This window comes from Macaca nemestrina, chromosome 18 (assembly GCF_043159975.1).
Source record: "Macaca nemestrina isolate mMacNem1 chromosome 18, mMacNem.hap1, whole genome shotgun sequence".
Lineage (NCBI taxonomy): Eukaryota > Metazoa > Chordata > Mammalia > Primates > Cercopithecidae > Macaca > Macaca nemestrina.
Genome location: NC_092142.1, coordinates 4,817,283 through 4,836,369, shown reverse-complemented (window position 1 = coordinate 4,836,369; position 19,087 = coordinate 4,817,283). Strand labels below are relative to the sequence as shown.

The following is a 19,087-nucleotide window of genomic DNA, read 5'->3' as shown; positions in this document are numbered from 1 at the left end:
CCTGCGCCGCCCGGCTCTAGGGGGCCTCGCGGGAACGGCGGGCGCGCGTTAGAGGCGCATGCGTGGCGCATGCGTGGGGCACGCGCAGCCGCACCCAACGCGCCTTCCGGGGAGCAATCGCCAAAACGGGGTTTGCTCTGAAGAGTGTTGTTCGGTAGACTTGCCCTGCAGAACCTCGTTATTCTGTGCTAGACAATCAGTGAGTGTACGTTATCGGTGTAAGAACCTGGTTGAATGTAGCCGAACGTAACTGGTCCGAGGTTTCTGGGTAAGGGCGAGACTACAAGTCCCGGCATGCAAAGCGGCCCTCCGTCGCGCCGCTCCCACTATGCAGTGCATGGTTCCCTCTTGCTGACCCTGAGACTTACGGCGAATTGCGTGAGCTTTACTCACGTGGTCTCCGCGCGCTTCTAGTAAATCTTCGCCGCCACCCCCAAAGCCTGGCCGGAGTCTCACTTTCTCTTAGGCTGATTCCCCACCCGCCTTCTCTAACAAGACTCAGTTCTCTCCTTTTTTTTTTTTTGTTCCTTTGGGCACAGTCTCGCTCTGTCGCGGCTGAAGTGCAGTGGCGCGATCTCGACTCAATGCAACCTCCGCCTCCCGGGTTCAAGCATTTCTCTGCCTCAGTCTCCCGAGTAGCTGGGATTACAGGCGCGTGCCACCACACCCGGCTAATTTTTTTGTATTTTTAGTATAGACGGGGGTTTCACCATCTTGGCCAGGCTGGTCTTGGAACTCCTGACCTCGTGATCCACCCACCTCGGCCTCCCAAAGTGCTGGGGTTACAGGCGAGAGCCACCGCGGCTACCTTAGCTCTCCCCTTAAGCATGTTAGCCTTTTCCAAACCTGCCGTGAACTTGCTGGTTCAGAATGGGAGCCGTGCTGCCCAAAAACTAAATTAGCAAAACTTGTGAGCGCCTACTGTGTGTCATGCATGTTCTAGAATATCGGGGATACAACGATGCATGATACACCATCTCTGCTCGGGAGGAGCAAACAATGACCCGAGAGAGGCTCCTTACCAACTAATAATGTTAAATGCTATCATAGGAATAAGCACTGTTACAGGCATACAAAGTGAAGGAGTCATTCCATTTCTAAAATGGGGGAGAGGAAGTTTGGGATGTCAGGGCTTCTGAGAGGTAAGATTCAAATTGGACATCGATGAAAAAGTGTGTTTAAGCCGTAAATTTAAGAGTATGTGATGAGGCCGGTCGCAGTGACTCACACCTGTAATCCCAGCACTTTGGGAGGCCGAGGTTGGCAGATCACGAGGTCAGGAGTGTGAGACCAACCTGGCCAACATGGTGAAACCCCGACTCTACTAAAAATACAAAAATTAGCCAGGCATGGTAGCACACACCTGTAATCCCAGGTACTCGGGAGGCTGAGGCAGGAGAATCGCTTGAACCCAGAGGCGGAGGTTGCGGGGAGCCAAGATCCCACCACTGCACTCCAGCCTGGGTGAAAGAGCAAAACTCCGTCTCAAAAAGAAAAAATGTGGTAAGATGCGGCTAGGAAGGGAGACCTGACCTGGTTAGTCTTGCAAAGGACTTCCAATTTTCACACTCCCACCATCATCACCACCTCAAGCACCAGAAAGAAAACCTGAGGATTCTTGGTTGGGTTTAAAACAATCTGTGCTCATAAATCTTTGCCCCCATCCCCAAAGCCTGGGAATCTGTGCTACTCCCCCTCCCACCTACTCCCAGCATTGTTACACCAAATTTTTGTGTACGTGGATGTTAATTTGGGTAGATACCCATAGCTTTTGTCAAATTCTCCACAGGCATTGAGACTCGAAGATTAAAAACCACCAGTCCTTTGAAGAACAGTGAGCAAGCTTTCGTAAATTGCAAGTAATAGTTGAAGAGAGTTGGGCTACGGAATGGAGAGGACTGAGATGAACAAGGGTGTTGGGAGGTGAGCAAAAGAGTTCTTTAATACATTCAGCAAATACTTAAATGACCAGCATAGTGATTAAGCGTATGGGTTCTGGGCAGGGCGCAATGGCTCACACCTGGCAATCCCAGCACTCTGGGAGGCCAAGGTGGGTGGATCACCTGAGGTCAGGAGTTTGAGACCAGCCTGGCCAACACGGTGAAACCCTGTCTACTAAAAATACAAAAATTAGCTGAGTGTGGTGGCAGGTGCCTGTAATCCCAGCTACTTGGGAGGCTGAGGCAGGAAAATTGCTTGAACCCGGGAGGTGGAGGTTGCAGTGAGCTGAGATTGTGCCACTGCACTCCAGCCTGGGCAACAGGGTGAGACTCCATCTTAACAATAAAGAAAAAGAGTATGGGTTCTGTGCTAGGCATGGTGGCTCATGCCTGTAAATCCCTGCACCTTGGGAGGCTGAGGCGGGAGGATCACTTGGGCCCAGAAGTTCAAGACCAGCCTTGGCAACATAGCAAGACCTCGTCTTTACAAAAAAAAATTTTTTAATTGGCCAGGCATGGTGACACATGCTTGTGGTCCCAATTATTTGGGAGACCGAGGTGGGAGGACCACTTGAGTCCAGGAGTTCAAGGCTACAGTGAGCTATGATAGTGCCACTGCATTGCTGTCTGAGCAACAGAGCAAGACACTTTCTCAAAAAAAAGTATAGCTCTGGAATCAGACTGCCTGGGATTGAATTCTAGCTGTGCCACTTACCATCTGTGTGTCCTTGGGCAACTTCACTCTGTTCCTCTGTTTCCTTTTCTCTAGAATGGGGACATAGGCCAGGCACGGTGGCTCACGCCTGTAATCCCAGCACTTTGAGAGGCTGAGGTGGGAGGATTGCTTGACCCTGGGAGGCTGAGGTTGCAATGGGCCATGATTGTGCTACCGTACTCCAGCCTGGGTGACAAATGAAGACCATATCTCAAATAAATAAGCCAGGACTTAATAGTAACGACCTCGGCCCGGTGTGGTGGCTCACGCCTGTAATCCCAGTACTTTGGGAAGCTGAGGTGGGAGGATCACCTGAGATTCTAGACCAGCCTGGCCAACACGGTGAAACCCCGTCTCTCCTAAAAAGTACAAAAATTGCCAGGCATAGTGGCTCATGCCAGTAATCCTAGCACTTTGGGAGGCTGAGGCAGGTGGATCACCTGAGGTCAGGAGTTCAAGACCAGCCTGGGCCACTTGGTGAAACCCTGTCACTACAAAAATACAAAAATGAGGCCGGGCACGGTGGCGCACGCCTGTAATCCCAGCACTTTGGGAGGCCAAGGTGGGCAGATCACAAGGTCAGGAGTTTGAGACCAGTCTGGCCAACATAGTGAAACCCTGTCTCTACTAAAAATACACAAAAAATTAGCTCGGTGTGATGGTGTGCACCTGTAATACCAGCTACTCAGGAGGCTGAGGCAGGAGAATCACATGACCCTGGGAGGTGGAGGTTGCAGTGAGCCTAGATTGTGCTACTGCACTTCAGCCTGGGTGACAGAATGAGACTCCGTCTCCAAAAAAAAAAAAAAAAAAACAAGAAACAAAAATACAAAAATGAGCTGGGCACAGCAGCACGTGCCTATAATCCCAGCTACTTGGGAGGCTGAGACACGAGAATCATTTGAATCCAGGCTGCAGTAACCTGAGATTGCACCACTGCACTACAGCCTGGGCAACAGAGTGAGACTCCTTCTCAAAAAAAGAAAAAATACTAACCAAGTGTGGTGGCACTTACCTGTAGTCCCAGTTACTGGGGAGGCTGAGGCAGGAGAATCACTTGAACCTGGGAGGTGGAGGTTGCGGTGAGCCGAGATCACACCACTGCATTCCAGCCTGCACAACACAGCAAGACTCTGTCTCAAAACAACACAAAATATAGTAATGACCTCAAAGGGTGATCTGAGTGAAATCATGTAAAGGCGTCCTATAGTACTTGATGCATAGCCAGTGCTCAGTCTGCGTTAGCCCCATGTGCCAGGCTCCACTAAGCACTGAGAATACTAAGAACTCAGACACAGTTACTTACTCACAGGGAGCCCAAAACTTAGGGGAAATGGGGGTTGGGGGAATGTTAGTGGTTGAGAAGAACAACTTTCAAGAATAGAAGCTGAGAATAAGAGCCAAAAGGCCTTTCATTTACTACCTCAGAGTGAGTGAGGAACTAGAGGAGAGCTCAGTAATATGAAAACTGTCACCGTTGTAACTTCCCCCTTTTTTTTTTTAATTTTTGTTTATCCCCCATCTATTTCCCCATAGTGATGAACGGTAAAAATCCTCCACGTCAAAAGGGTGTGTGTGTTCTGGTTTTCAGGGATAGCAGGAAGGCTGATTGTCGGGGAACCAGTATTTTCTGTTATGAAGCAGAGAACTCTTAAGGAGTGGAGTGGAGTGGATGATGGTAATTACCAAAGGAAAGGACAAAGTCCTTGGGACCTGCCACACAGAAGAAAGAAAAACATGGGAAAGACTCCCAGCTGAGAGCAGCCCAGGCCTATGCCTGGTCTCTTTTTGGTGCTAGACTTTATTATTATTATTTTTTAAGCCAATGTTTTGCTCTTATCCAGGCTGGAGTGCAATGGTGCGATCTCAACTCACCGCAACCTCCACCTCCCGAGTTCAAGCGATTCTCCTGCGTCAGCCTCCTGAGTAGCTGGGATTACAGACATGCGCCACCACGCCCAGCTAATTTTGTATTTTTGGTACAGATTGGGTTTTGCCATGTTGGCCAGGCTGGTCTCGAACTCCTGACCTCAAGTGATCTGCCCACCTCAGCCTCCCAAAGTGCTGAGATTACAGGCGTGAGCCACTGTTCCCTGGCTTTGTTTTCTATTTTGATATGAGCACAACCCTATGAGGTAGGTAGGGGGAGGACTATTCCCGTTTTCACAAACAGACACACCCCCTACAAAGGAAAAAAACAATAAAATAGGCTCTGCAAGATGAAAAGACTTGTCCAAGGCCACATAGCTAGTAAGTGAGTGAATCAAGACCCAATCCCAGGTCTTCTCACAATAAAACCGTGTTTCTTTTCCTTTAAATCACACGCCTATCAGTCGTCATTGTGATCAGTATCTCTCAAGCATATGGCTCTTGAGAGTTTCTGAAGTACTTTCTCATGCTTATTTTCATTTGCTTTTCACAACAAAAGAGAGGCAGGGCAAGCATTTATTACTACCACGGGTACAAACTGCTGCCCTGCCTTTCAAGGACTTTTGCTGCGACTAGACACAAATGGATCCATCCCAGGCTTGTTGCCAAAGACTGCAGGAGCCACAAGCTACACCTATCCACAGTGCTAGTCAGAATATGACCACATGTTCTCCAGGCAGAAGCTCAAAAATGTGAGCTTTAAGGAGAAACAGGCTGGGCGCAGTGGCTCACGCTTGTAATCCTAGCACTTTGGGAGGCCGAGGTGGGCAGACAGCCTGAGCTCAGGAGTTTGAGACCAGCCTGGGCAACATGGCGAAATCCCGTATCTACTAAAAATACAAAAATTAGCTGGCTAGGGTGGTATGCGCCTGTAATCCCAGCTACTCGGGAGGCTGAGGCAGGAGAATCTTTGGAATCCAGGAGACAGAGGTTGCAGTGAGCTGAGATCGTGCCACTGTACTCCAGCCTTGGCGACAGACTCTGTCTCAAAAAAAAAAAAAAACCAGAAAGGAGAAATAAATGTTACTTGCAAAGGGCACACAAAGTCGTAAGTGTTTCCCCCTCCACACTTCATTTCACTAGACCAGCAATTCTACTGAGCCTGTTCCCCAACTCCTGAGCTGTGGGTGTGTCTGTGAGAGCTGGGAAGGAGTTTAATGGTGCTCCTCCACAGTGCTGGGCTGAAGGCAACGGGACACAAGAGGGTCTTCGTGATTTCTTGCTGAAACCACTGATTATTTGAAGTATAATGGAAGTGACCAAATTCATGGCTGCCAATGGCTGCAACTCTCCCATGTGAGCTCAGAGCTCTTCTACAGAGGGCAGAAGAGCTTCAGCCCAGCTCTTCAGGGACATGATTTCTCGAAGTGTAGCATTTTCTTTACTTCACATATACTTCACAGAGAGTATAGGACAATTCCAAGCGGGTGAGGAATGTGTGGTCCAGATGTGCTGGTCTGTGATGTCTGTAGCAGGTGCAGTTCCCTGTGAAAGGGGATGAGCTGTGCCTCGGTCACCTGGGATCCAGTGGGACCACTGTCCTGATGATTTTCTTTTTACTTTATATTTTTTTGAGATGAAGTCTCGCTTTTGTCCCCAGGCTGGAGTGCAGTGGAGTGATCTCGGCTCATTGCAACCTCCGCCTCCCGGGTTCAATTGATTTTCCTACCTCCGCCTCCCGAGTAGCTGGAATTACAGGCGCCTGCCACTACGCCTGGCTAATTTTTGTATTTTTAGTAGAGACGGGGTTTCACCATGGTGGCTAGGCTGGTCTTGAACTCCTGACCTCAGGTGATCCACCCACCTCGGCCTCCCAAAGTACTGGGATTACAGGCGTGAGCCACCATGCCCAGTCACCTGATGATTTTCTTTGTTTTCTTTTTTTGTTTGTTTTGTTTTGTTTTGAGACAGAGTCTTGCCCTGTGGCCCAAGCTGGAGAGCAATGGCGCGATCTCAACTCACTGCAACCTCCGCCTCCCGAGTTCAAGCAGTTCTCTGCCTCAACCTCCCATGTAGCTGGGATTACAAGCACCAACCACCACGCCCAGCTAATTTTTGTATTTTTAGGAGAGAGAGGGTTTCGCCATCTTGGCCAGGCTGGTATAGAACTCCTGACCTCTTGATCCACCCGCCTCGGCCTCCCAAAGTGCTGGAATTACAGGCATGAGCCACTGCACCTGGCCAACCTGATGATTTGCTAAAAATCTTTTTGGGCTGGGCACAGTGGCTTATGCCTGTAATCCTAGCACTTTGGAAGGCTGAGACAGTGGATCACTTGAGGTCAGGACCAGCCTGGTAAACATGGCAAAACCCCATCTCTACTAAAAATAGAAAAATTAGGACTAGTGGCGCACACTTGTAATCCCAGCTACTCAGGAGGCTGAGGCAGGAGAATCGCTTGAACTCAGGAGGTGGAGGTTGCAGTGAGCGGAGATCACACCACTGCACTCCAGCCTGGGCAACAGAGTGAGACTCTGTCTCAAACAAACGAAAAACCTTTTCAATAAACCACAAGTGACTTTGGCTCACAGTAAATGTGCTTCTGCCCAAACTAAGAAAAAATGTAAGCATTGCTTTTCAAACCTTAGAAATGCAAGAATCAGCTGGGTGCATTGGCTCATGCCTGTAATCCCCACACTTTGGCAGGCCAAGTTGGGAGGATTGCTTGAGACCAGCCTGAGCAATAGAATGAGACCTCATCTCGACAAAACATTTTTAAAAATTGAAAAATAAAAAATTAGGTGGGAGTGTTGGCTTGCACCTGTAGTCCAGGAGACTTAGATGGGAGGTTCGATCACCTGATCCCAGGAGACAGAGGTTGCAGTGAGTCAAGATTGCACTGCTGCAGTACAATGAGGGCAACGGAGTGAGACCTTGTCTCAGAAAAAAAAGAAAAATGCAAGAATCTCTGTTTTAAAGGTAAAAAAGGCTGGGCACGGTGGCTTACACCTTTAATCCTAGTACTTTGAGAGACCAAAGCAGGAGGATCACTTGAGCCCAGGAGTTGGAGACCAGCCTGGGCAACATAGTGAGACTGCATCTCTACAAAAATAAAAAGAAAATGGGCTAGGCGCAGTGGCTCATGCCAGTAATCCCAGCACTTTGGGAGGCCCATGCGGGCAAGCGGATCACTTTGGGAGGCCAGGCAGGAGTTCAAGACCAGCTTGGCGAACAAGGTGAAACCCCGTTTTTGGTTTTTTTTGTTTTTCTTTTTTTTTTTTTTTTTTTTTTTGAGACGGAGTCTCGCTCTGTCGCCCAGGCTGGAGTGCAGTGGCCGGATCTCAGCTCACTGCAAGCTCCGCCTCCCGGGTTCACGCCATTCTCCTGCCTCAGCCTCCCGAGTAGCTGGGACTACAGGCGCCCACAACCGCGCCCGGCTAATTTTTTGTATTTTTAGTAGAGACGGGGTTTCACCGTGGTCTCGATCTTCTGACCTTGTGATCCGCCCGCCTCGGCCTCCCAAAGTGCTGGGATTACAGGCGTGAGCCACCGCGCCCGGCTCTTTTTTTTTTTTTTTTTTTGAGATGGAGTCTTGTTCTGTCACCAGGCTGGAGTACAATGGCGCGATCTTGGCTCACTGCAACCTCCGCCTCCTGAGTTCAAGTGATTTCCCGGCCTCAACCTCCTGAGTAGCTGGGACTACAGGCGTGTGCCACCACGCTCAGCTAATTTTTTTTTTTTTTTTTTTTTTTTTTTTAGTAGAGATGGGGGTTTCATCATGTTGACCAGGATGGTCTTAATCTCCTGACCTCATGATCCGCCTGCCTCAGCCTCCCAAAGTGCTGGGATTACACGTGTGAGCCACCACGCCCGGCTAGTGAAACCCCGTTTCTACTAAAAATATAAAAATTAGCCAGGCGTGGTGTTCCGTGCCTGTAATCCCAGGTACTCGGGAGGCTGAGGCAGGAGAATAGCTTGAACCCGGGAGGCGGAGGTTGCGGTGAGCCGAGATTGCCGCCATTGCACTCCTGCCTGGGCAACAAGAGCAAAACTTCGTGTCAAGAAAATAAAAAATAATGACTGTAGTCTAGAGAGTGACCACTCGTCTCACATGTTCTCAGACCCTTTCTGGCTGAAGAGAATGATTCCATAAGAGTTCAGAGTATTCCGGCTGCCACAAACTTAAGCAGAATAAATTACTTTGTGAATTGCAAAGTTGAACTGGAGGGCCTCCGATACTCCTTCCAGTCCCACAAACCTGTGAATAACCAGCATTGTTTCTTTATACTCCTAGTAATGCAGACAACTCCACTGTTTGTCTTAAGGGTACTGGAAGACACCTCTCTACCCTGAATGGCTGTCCATCAAATGGCAGGTCAAATTCCAGCAAAACAGTGATGGCTGGTTAGCCTGCTGCCTGGCATTAGTGATTTGGATTTCACAAGTCCTGTTTTCAAGAATAATTAATAACAAACAAGAATTTGAGAGTTCATTGTAATGAGGCCCTCATTCTGGAAAACTCAAAAACAATTTGTACAACTGAAGGAAGTAACATTAGCAGAAAGAAAAAGGGCCTAGTGATGAAGAAGAGGGCAAAAACCCTGCAGAAAAGCCTGGAAGAGGCTCATGATGCGTCCCAATTTTTCACTGTGATGCCAAAGAAAGAAGTTTCCAACCTGCTGTCAATCTTCTGGGAAATCAGTGATTTCAACAAATCAGAGTTTCTGTGGGAGAGGGATAAATGAGGCCGGCTTCAATGCCAACAAGCTCCTTAGATCTAGTTACCTGTCCCTGAACTGACTATTCATTAAAATGCACATTGAAAACATTTTTTTTTGGCTGGGCGCTGTAGCTCACGCCTGTAATCCCAGCACTTTGAGAGGCTAAGGCAGGTAAATCACCTGAGGTCAGGAGTTTGAGAGAGCAGCCTGGCCAACATGGTGAAATCCTGTCTTTACTAAAAATACAAAAAAAATGGCTGGGTGCCTTGGCGCATACCTGTAATCCCAACATTTCGGAAGGCTGAGGGAGAATCACGAGGTCAGGAGTTAGAGAGCAGCCTGACCCACATGGTAAAACCCCGTCTCTTACTAAAACTACAAAAATTAGCCAGGCACGGTGGCAGGCACTTGTAATCCCAGCTACTCAGAATACTGAGGCAGGAAATCTGCTTGAACCCAGGAGGCAGAGTTTGCAGTGAGCCAAGATTGTGCCATTGTACTGCAGACTGGGCAACAGAGAGACTCCATCTCAAAAAACAAAAAAAATAGCCGGGTGTGGTGGTGTGCACCTGTAATCCCAGCTACTCGGGAGGCTGAGGCAAGAGAATTGCTTGAACCCGCGAGGCAGAGGTTGCAGTGAGCTGAGATTGCGCCACTGCACTCCAGCCTGGGTGACAGGAACTCCGTGTCAAATAAATAAATAATAAATAAAAATTAAAAGTTATTATTATAATTATTTTTAGAGACAGGGTCTCTTTCTGTCCACCTGGCTGGAGTGCAGTGGCACGATCACAGATCACTGCAGCCTCGACCTCTTGGACTCAAGGGATCCTCCTGCCTCAGTCTCCCAAAGTCCGGGATTACAGACGTGAGCCACCGCGCCTGGCCCGATGCAGAGGCTTTTGAGTAGGCCCGGCGGACAGGGATTTGCCGGTCTACCTAGGCCCCTGTTCCCCCTCTGTCTCTTACCCTTGGTGTGAGCTGGGGACCAACAGCTTACATTCTCCTTTAGCGGAGGGTTTCCTGTCTCGAAATGGAGCTAATTTCTCCCTCTCTACGGGAAGAGGTAGATAGTGCTGGAAGGCGTGCTAGGTACACCGCAAATACTCCACAGCAAATCCTGCACACAAAATCGCGGATGCTGCAACCCAGACCCCACGCAAGCAAGCACCACACGGTACGTGGGCGGACAGCTGCGCCCCACGTGACCTCCCACCCGCGCCTGTCCGTCCCCTCGATATCAGGGCGTGGCCTCGGGGGGCGGGACCGGCGGTGAGCGAGCGAAACGAGAGAGGTCGGGGGCGTGGCCGAGCCGCCCGGAGGCGGCTGCGATTGGCAGTGGGGCGTGCCGGGGGCGTGACCGCGGCATTGGGTCCCGGGTAGGGCCCAGGCAGCGGGAGTCGTGGTTGCTCGGCGTGCACCTGAGACTCGACGCCCGGGGTCCTCGAAGCCGCGTCCGCCGCCGTCCCGGTCGCCATGAACCGCTTCAGGGTGTCCAAGTTCCGGCACACGGAGGCTCGGCCGCCCCGCCGCGAGGTGAGTCCGGCCCGAGGACCGGGCGCTCTCGCCTCGGGACCCGGCCGGCTGCCCCTCCCCCTGCCCGGACCCCACACGGGGCCCCCCGAGGGCCGCCTGGACCCCCGAGCCCTCCATCCCCAGGGAACCCCCTTCAGGCCCTGGCCCCGGCGTCCGGGCCGTTTCGTCGCCTCCGGAGGGCAGAGTCCAGCGCTCCCGTGACTCCCTCTGGCGCTCGGTGACCCTGGCGGTCTGCCTGCCTCACCCACCTCGCCCCGGGACCCCCGAGGCGGCGCAGCCCTCCTAGTCGGGGCCCAGGCCTGCGAGGCCGCCTCTAGCTTCCGGTCGGCCTCGCCGAGAGCCGGGGCTCGGGGCGCTGCCGGCGCCTGGCTCCTCCTCCCTGCCGCTCCCTGTCGCCCCTGCCCCGGGCTGGGCTGTGGGGAGACGCCCCTCTCTCCTCTGGCCCCGGCGAGCCCGAGTGTGTCAGTGGTGGGGAGGGAGCCCCTCGGCCGCACGCGCCCCTCCTTCGGGTTTCCGCCGGTGCTTCCTCCTCTCGCTGCTGGCGCAAGCTCTTCCCTTATCTCGGTGATGCTGCCACGGCTGGGTGGGGCCTGGGGAAGCCTGAGCAGGTGGAGCCCCAAAGAATTGCTGAGGCAGGTGCCGGGAGACCCTTCGGACCCCCGAAAGGGCAGGAGGACTGATGAGAGGTGTGCCTTGGAGGATGTCAGCTCTGCTCTGCCGCTTTCCGTGTTATTTGTAAGGCCTGGGAGTGTCCTGCGATACCTGGGCCTAGGAATTGACCTCAAGTAACCCCATCAGGGTCCCAGAGCAAGTCAGGGCAGTCTGGGTAGAGGCTCCGTTTTTGTGGTCTGGACTATATTTCCTCTGCTCCCACTTTATGCTGTGCTAAGCTGCTGGAGACATCGCGGTGAACACAATGGCATTTTCCTTCCCCTGTGGCACTTGTAGCCTCATGAGGGAGACAGCAAGCCAACAGACAAGAGCATTGGAGGTTTTCTTTTTTTTTCTTTTTTTTGAGACGGAGTCTCGCTCTGTCACCCAGGCTGGAGTGCAGTGGCCAGATCTCAGCTCACTGCAAGCTCCGCCTCCCGGGTTCCCGCCATTCTCCTGCCTCAGCCTCCCGAGTAGCTGGGACCACAGGCGCCGCCACCACGCCTGGCTAATTTTTTGTGTTTTTAGTAGAGACGGGGTTTCGCCGTGTTAGCCAGGATGGTCTCGATCTCCTGACCTAGTGATCCGCCCGTCTCGGCCTCCCAAAGTGCTGGGATTACAGGCTTGAGCCACCGCGCCCGGCCATTGGAGGTTTTCATAAGGACATCGAAGAACACACATAAGGGGCTGGGATGGAGAATGGAGGGGCCAATCTCAGTAGGGTGGTCAGGAAAGGCTGTTTGGAGTAGGTAGCATTTCAGCTGAGGCCAGAAGGGTGAGAATTGAGAAAGCCGGGTGGAGAAATGGAAAGTGAACATGAGTGGATGGAGGGGATGGCCGGAGCAGCATGGTGACGGATGAGTCCAGAGTGGTCCTGCAGAACCTGAGGGCCACCGGAAGAAGTTGGGTTTTATTCTGAATGCAGTGGGGAGCCATTGAAAATTTAGGGGGAGGGGCTGGACACTGTGACTCCCAGTAATTTGGCAGGCTGAGGTGGGTGGACTGCTTTGAGCTCAGGAGTTTGAGACCAGCCTGGGCAACGTGGTGAAACCCCTCTGTACAACAAGTTAAAAAAAAAAAAAAAAAAAAAAAAAAAGAAGCCAGGCGTGGGCGTGGTGGCTCACTCCAGTGGTCCCAGCTACTTGGGAGGCTGAGGTTGGAGGATCTGGAGGATCTCTTGAGCCCAGGAAGCGGAGGTTGCAGTGAGCCGAGATCGTACCACTACACACCAGCCTGGGCAACAGGGTGAGACACTGTCTCAAAAAAAGAAAAAAAAAAGAAAAGTTAGGAGGAGGTACCTAGGTTTGCATCAAGACAGCTGGTGGCTCTGAGTGCAGTTAAGTACTGCTTGGAGGGGTCTGGAGAATACTTGAGGGGTCCTAGTTCTTGCTCCTGGGTGGGCCCTAGTCCAGCAACATAAAGAGATAGGCATGGAACTACAGACTGTAGGGAGAACGTAAAACAGTTTATGTTAGGGAGTTGGGAGAACAGGTGATCTGGTCTTTTCACAGATATTTCCAGTCACTGTGTTTATACAGTAAACATGAATCAGGAGGGAGAAATAATAGGGTGGGACTGATGCTCTAACCATGGCAGGTGAACATTGATATAGAAACTTCAGGTGGTGGAGGTGGTTTCCGGGGTGCTATGGGTGGGTGGATTGGGAAACGTGGGTGTTCTGTCATTGAGGGCAGGAAGGAGTGCTGAGCGGTGGTTTGACAACAACAGAGAAAATGTGTGGACCTTGCAGATCTTAGTTTCAGAAAAGTGCTCCTCTGCCTCCCCTTGGGTGGGGGTGTGCCTTTTACTTATGTGACTTTGTGGAGAGGTGTGTCCTGATGAGGCCAGGCCTTGGTGGTTCCCTTCCCTGAGCTTGGGTGTTTTTCTCCTGGTACTTGGAGGAGGCCTGGCCACATTTTGCATTTTCTTTTTCTTTCTTTTTTTTTTTTCTTTTTCCTGAGACGGAGTCTCGCTCTGTTGCCCAGGCTGGAGTACAGTGGCATGATCTCAGCTCACTGCAACTTCTGCCTCCTGGGTTCAAGCGATTCTCCTGCTTCAACCTCCTGAGTAGCTGGAATTGTCAGTGCCTCCCCCCACCATGCCTGGCTAATTTTTGTATTTTTAGTAGAGATAGGGTTTCGCCATGTTGGCCAGGCTGGTCTCAAACTCCTGACCTCAGGGTGATCTTCCCACCTCAGCTTCCCAAAGTGCTGGGATTACAGGCATGAGCCACTGCACCTTGCCCACATTTTGCATTTTCTAAGGGACTTCGTGAGTGGGGACCCGATCTGAAGTAATACATCACGGCTGGGTGCGGTGGCTCATGCCTGTAATCCCAGCACTTTGGGAGACCGAGACGGGCAGATCACTTGAGGCCAGGAGTTCGAGACCAGCCTGGCCAACATGATGAAACCCCATCTCTACTAAAAATACAAAAATTAGCTGGGCTTGGTGGCAGGCACCTGTAATCCCAGCTACTCAGGAGGCTGAGGCAGGAGAATCACTTGAACCCAGGAGGCGGAGATTGCAGTGATCCGAGACTGCGCCACTGCACTCCAGCCTGGGCGACAGAGCGAGACTCCGTCTCAAAAAAAAAAAAAAAAAAAAAAAAAAAAAAAAAAAAAAAAAAAAAAAAAAAACAAAAAACAAAAAAAGAAAAGAAAAAGTAGGCCGAGCGCGGTGGCTCAAGCCTGTAATCCCAGCACTTTGGGAGGCCGAGACGGGTGGATCACGAGGTCAGGAGATCGAGACCATCCTGGCTAACACGGTGAAACCCCGTCTCTACTAAAAATACAAAAAAAAACTAGCCGGGCGAGGTGGCGGGCGCCTGTAGTCCTAGCTACTCGGGAGGCTGAGGCAGGAGAATGGCGTGAACCCGGGAGGCGGAGCTTGCAGTGAGCTGAGATCTGGCCACTGCACTTCAGCCTGGGCGACAGAGTGAGACTCCGTCTCAAAAAAAAAAAAAAAAAGAAAAGAAAAGAAAAAGTAAATAAAAGAATGCATCTCGAATGGTACAACTTTGAGCTAGAGTTCCCCGGATTATGCCCCACCCCTTGCTTTAGGCATGTGTGGAGGTGGAACCCTGTCTCTCATCACATGCTTCTTTACTCTTGGTTTTCAGGCCTGGATCAGTGACATTAGAGCAGGAACCGCCCCTTCATGCAGGAACCACATCAAATCAAGCTGCAGCTTGATCGCGTTCAACTCCGACCATCCAGGTAGGGAGTGGCCATGAGTGTGGAGATTTGCTCACGTATTTGGTCATCGTCACCATAGATGGGGTGGGGAGCAGGGGCAGGCTTGGTTTGGTTGGAGACTTGGAACAGAACTGCCTTGGGGAGCTCAGAGGTGAGCCCCCTGCCAGGCTTTAGACCCCCACAAACTGGTCCAAGCGCAGTAATCTGATTGCTTTTGATTAGGGCATGTGTGTGTACAAACCACATGCAAGAGCATGGCCAGGAGGGCTGGGAGGGGGCTGATGCTTGTATTTCCAGCTGTCCCCCTGTGCTCCCTGCTCCTCATCTTTAGGCCCTGGATGGCTGGGGACAGTAGAAACACAAAGGTTTGAAAATCCCATGTTTTGGTTGGCACTCTCTTGATTGATACTGGTAACTCAGACCCTCAAGCTGGCTTAAGCAAAAAATGGAGAACGTTTTAACCTAACTAAGAGGTCAGGGGCTTCAGGCAGATTGGTACCCAAAGGCTCACATGTACTGTTGGCCCTAACCTCTCTGGGTTTCTCAACTCTGCCACCTTGGGTGTTGGCTTCCTCCTCAAGAAAAGGTGGGAAAAGTGGCAGATGGTAGCCACAAACCCCATACGAAAGCCCCCAGCCCCTTTTGTATGACCCATGTGAAAAAGAGAGGACCTCTCGCCTAATGTCTTCCGTATCCATCTGAGGCACGGATGTCTCATGCATGGGGCCAGAACCTACCCATAGGCCATTGCTATGTGCAGAGGATATGATCTTGTGATTAGTGGAGGCTCTGGGAAGGTCTGAAGCTGAGCTGCTGGATTTCATCTCCTCTGGGAGCCCTGGGCAAGGAGGTCAGTGGTCCTCCTTCAGGTAGGGCCTGAAGTCAGAGCCCCCGCGTTTGTTTAACAGGTGTACTGGGCATTGTGCCTCTGCAAGGCCAAGGAGAAGACAAGCGACGTGTGGCCCACCTGGGCTGCCATTCAGGTGAGTGGGTGTCTAACTAGTGGGTGAAGCCTGAAACTTGCACCTCCCTCTCCAGAGCTAGAAATTCATCCTCACCTGGCCCCACTGCCCCATGGCTTGCCAGGTCCCTCCTGTCACCGTCTGTGCACTCTCTCAGAAATGGTGGGGCTCGCCGGGCGCGGTGGCTCAAGCCTGTAATCCCAGCACTTTGGGAGGCCGAGACGGGCGGATCACGAGGTCAGGAGATCGAGACCATCCTGGCTAACACGGTGAAACCCATCTCTACTAAAAAATACAGGCCGGGCGCAGTGGCTCACGCCTGTAATCCCAGCACTTTGGGAGGCCGAGGCGGGCGGATCACAAGGTCAGGAGATCGAGACCACGGTGAAACCCCGTCTCTACTAAAAATACAAAAAATTAGCCGGGCGCGGTTGTGGGCGCCTGTAGTCCCAGCTACTCGGGAGGCTGAGGCAGGAGAATGGCGTGAATCCGGGAGGCGGAGCTTGCAGTGAGCCGAGATCGCGCCACTGCACTCCAGCCTGGGCAACAGAGCGAGACTCCGTCTCAAAAAAAAAAAAAGGCCGGGCGCGGTGGCTCAAGCCTGTAATCCCAGCACTTTGGGAGGCCGAGACGGGCGGATCACGAGGTCAGGAGATCGAGACCATCCTGGCTAACACGGTGAAACCCCGTCTCTACTAAAAATACAAAAAACTAGCCGGGCGAGGTGGCGGGCGCCTGTAGTCCCAGCTACTCCGGAGCCTGAGGCAGGAGAATGGCGTAAACCCGGGAGGCGGAGCTTGCAGTGAGCTGAGATCCGGCCACTGCACTCCAGCCCGGGCTACAGAGCAAGACTCCGTCTCAAAAAAAAAAAAAAAAAAAAAAAACAAAAAACTAGCCGGGCGAGGTGGTGGGCGCCTGTAGTCCCAGCTACTCGGGAGGCTGAGGCAGGAGAATGGCGTGAACCCGGGAGGCGGAGCTTGCAGTGAGCCGAGATGGTGCCACTGCACTCCAGCCTGGGCGACAGAGCGAGACTCCGTCTCAAAAAAAAAAAAGAAATGGTGGGGCTCAGAAGGCTTCCTCCTGGTTGTAGCATTCCGGCCTGGGCAGAGAGGATGGAAGCTGTGTGCTCCGCTTGTGAGCTGGATGGAGCAGGATGTGCAGTGGCCACCCCAGGCTCCAGGCTGATGCTGGCTCCCTGGCCCTGCTGAGGACTCCACGCTGGATGGCTCTGAGCCCTCCATCTTCTCCTGGAGCCCCCTCTCCAGCAGGCATCCTCCCCAGCCCAGCTGCTCGGGGCCCTCCAAGGAGGTGGCTGTGCTGGGCTGCAGGGGTGGAGATGGGCTGTCACAAAGAGACCTTTTGTGTCCCGCAGCTGCTTCTGGGGGCGCCCAGCAGGCTGCCTGGCAGACTGCCTGCCTTGAGGGAACAGTTTGCTGGCCTCAGATGGAGGCAGAGCGGCCCAGCTGGCCTCACCTCTCCCTTTCCAGCTGCAGCGGCCGCGGGCCCAATGTCTCTGGCCTGCATTCCTGGCTGCTTGTTGGGAGGCCTTCGGGTGAGGGAAGGCAGTTGATGCCTGGTCCTCAGGCTGGATATGCAGGGCCGTGGAGGGATTCTGATGATGATAATGATGGTGGTTAATAACAACAGTGAAGATTTATGGAGAATGCTCTCTGTACTAAGTATGTTAGCTGAGTTTTTTCATCTAAACTTTTTTTTTAACTTTTAAAAAGTATATAGAGACAAGGTCTTGCTGTATTGCCCAGGCTGTCCTCAAACTCCTGGGCTCAAGCAGTCCTCCCAAGTGAGCCTCCCAAAGTACTGGCATTACAGGTGTGATCCACCATGCGCAGCCAACATTACCTGTTTTTTGTTTGTTTTTGTGACAGGGTCTTGCTCTGTCACTCAGGCTGGAGTGCAGTAGCATAATCATGGCTCACTGCAGCCTTGACCTCCTGGGGTCAAGCAATCCTCCCACCTCAGCCTCCCAAGTTATCAGGACCACAGGCGTATGTCACCACCCCTCCAGCTAATTTTTTAAAATTTTTTGTAAAATGGGGTCTTGTTGTGTTGCCCAGCCTGGTCTTGAACTCCTGGCCTCAAGCTATCTTCCCACCTCCCACCTTGGCCTCTCAAAGTGTTGGGGCCCAGTCAGATTACCTGTTTTAAGTAAAGAGCCAGATGATGATTTTTTTTTTTTTTTTTTTGAGACGGAGTCTCACTCTGTCGCCCAGGCTGGAGTGTGGTGGCGCCATCTCCGCTCACTGCAAGCTCCGCCTTTGGATTCATGCCATTCTCCTACCTTAGCCTCCCGAGTAGCTGGGACTACAGGTGCCCGCCACCATGCCCGGCTAATTTTTTTTTTTTTGTATTTTTAGTAGAGACGGTTTCACCGTGTCAGCCAGGATGGTGTTGATTTCCTGACCTCGTGATCCGCCCGCCTCGGCCTCCCAAAGTGCTGGGATTACAGGTGTGAGCCACCGCACCTGGCCAAGAGCCTGATGATTCTTATTAAAGAGACTGAGTCACACGCACTGCCGTCCAGTTTTAGAACGTTTCCATCATCCCCAAAAGATCCCGAGTGCCCCTTTGCAGTTAATCCATTTCTACCTCAGATACCACAGCCCCAGGCAACAGCTGATCTGCTTCCTGCCTCTGTAGCAGAGGTCTGCAAACTACTGTCACCGCCAGATCCAGCTGGCTGCCTGTTTTTGTAAACAGTTTTATTGGAACACTGCCACGCCCATTCATTGATGTATAGTCTGTGGCTGCTTTCTTGCAACAACTGCAGAGTTGAGTTGTGACTGAGACTGTTGAGCCCTGAAATCCTAGAATACTTAACTACCTTGCCCTTTGCAGCTGTTTACCAGCCTTTCCTCTATAGAGCGGCCTTTTCTGCACATCTCACGTCAACGGAATCACATAATACATGGTCTTTGGAATCTGGCATCTTTCATGTAGCATGTTGTTTTAGAGATACATCTGTGTGGCAGCTTGTATAACAAGTCTGTTCTCACCTAATCTCAAATCTCTTTGAAGTAGGTTTTAAAACAACCCATTTTATAGCTATGAAAACTGAGACTCCTGCAAGGTTAGGAGCTTACCCATTGTTATGGCAGGGCCAGAATCAGAACCCAGGTCTATAGGAGCTTGTGTTTGGGTTTGTCTGTTTTTTTAGAGTCAGGGTCTCTCTCTGTCGCCCAGGCTGGAGTGTGGTAGTGCAATCATAGCTCACTGCAGTCTCAAACTCCTGGGCTCAAGGGATCCTCTCTCTCAGCCCCCCTGGTAGCCAGGACTATAGGCACACATCACCATGCCCAGCTGATTTCTTTATGTTTTGTGGAGATTGGGTTTTGCTGTGTTGCCCAGGCTGGTCTTGAACTCCTAGCCTCAAGTGATCCTCGCACCTTGGCCTCCCAAAGTGCTGAGATTACAGGCGTGAACCAATGTGCCTGGCTTCATGTTTGATTTTTTGATGCTTCTTACCCATGAGGGAGCT

The 19,087-nt window shown here is 51.7% G+C and overlaps 1 protein-coding gene and 1 long non-coding RNA gene across 5 annotated transcripts in view; both read left to right on the top strand.

Moving 5' to 3' along the window:
* Nucleotides 1-59: 59 nt before the first annotated feature.
* On the top strand, nucleotides 60-9,354 carry LOC105467842 (uncharacterized). 4 transcript variants are annotated; one of them, XR_003014995.2, is made up of 3 exons: nucleotides 60-199; nucleotides 1,790-1,923; nucleotides 8,850-9,354. It is a non-coding gene; the product is annotated as an uncharacterized lncRNA (long non-coding RNA). The 4 variants fall into 4 exon arrangements; XR_979179.3 differs by lacking the exon at nucleotides 8,850-9,354 and adding an exon at nucleotides 4,247-4,467; XR_011616273.1 differs by lacking the exon at nucleotides 8,850-9,354 and adding an exon at nucleotides 4,247-4,467 and having other exon boundaries at nucleotides 60-205.
* Nucleotides 9,355-10,603: 1,249 nt separating this feature from the next.
* The window catches only part of LOC105467844 (coronin 7), a 79,610-nt gene continuing 71,126 nt past the window's right edge, over nucleotides 10,604-19,087 (top strand). The window contains 3 exon segments of the mRNA XM_071083684.1: nucleotides 10,604-10,781; nucleotides 14,554-14,650; nucleotides 15,538-15,612. Of these exon segments, the coding sequence (XP_070939785.1) occupies nucleotides 10,722-10,781; nucleotides 14,554-14,650; nucleotides 15,538-15,612 (232 nt within the window). The 5' untranslated portion in view covers nucleotides 10,604-10,721.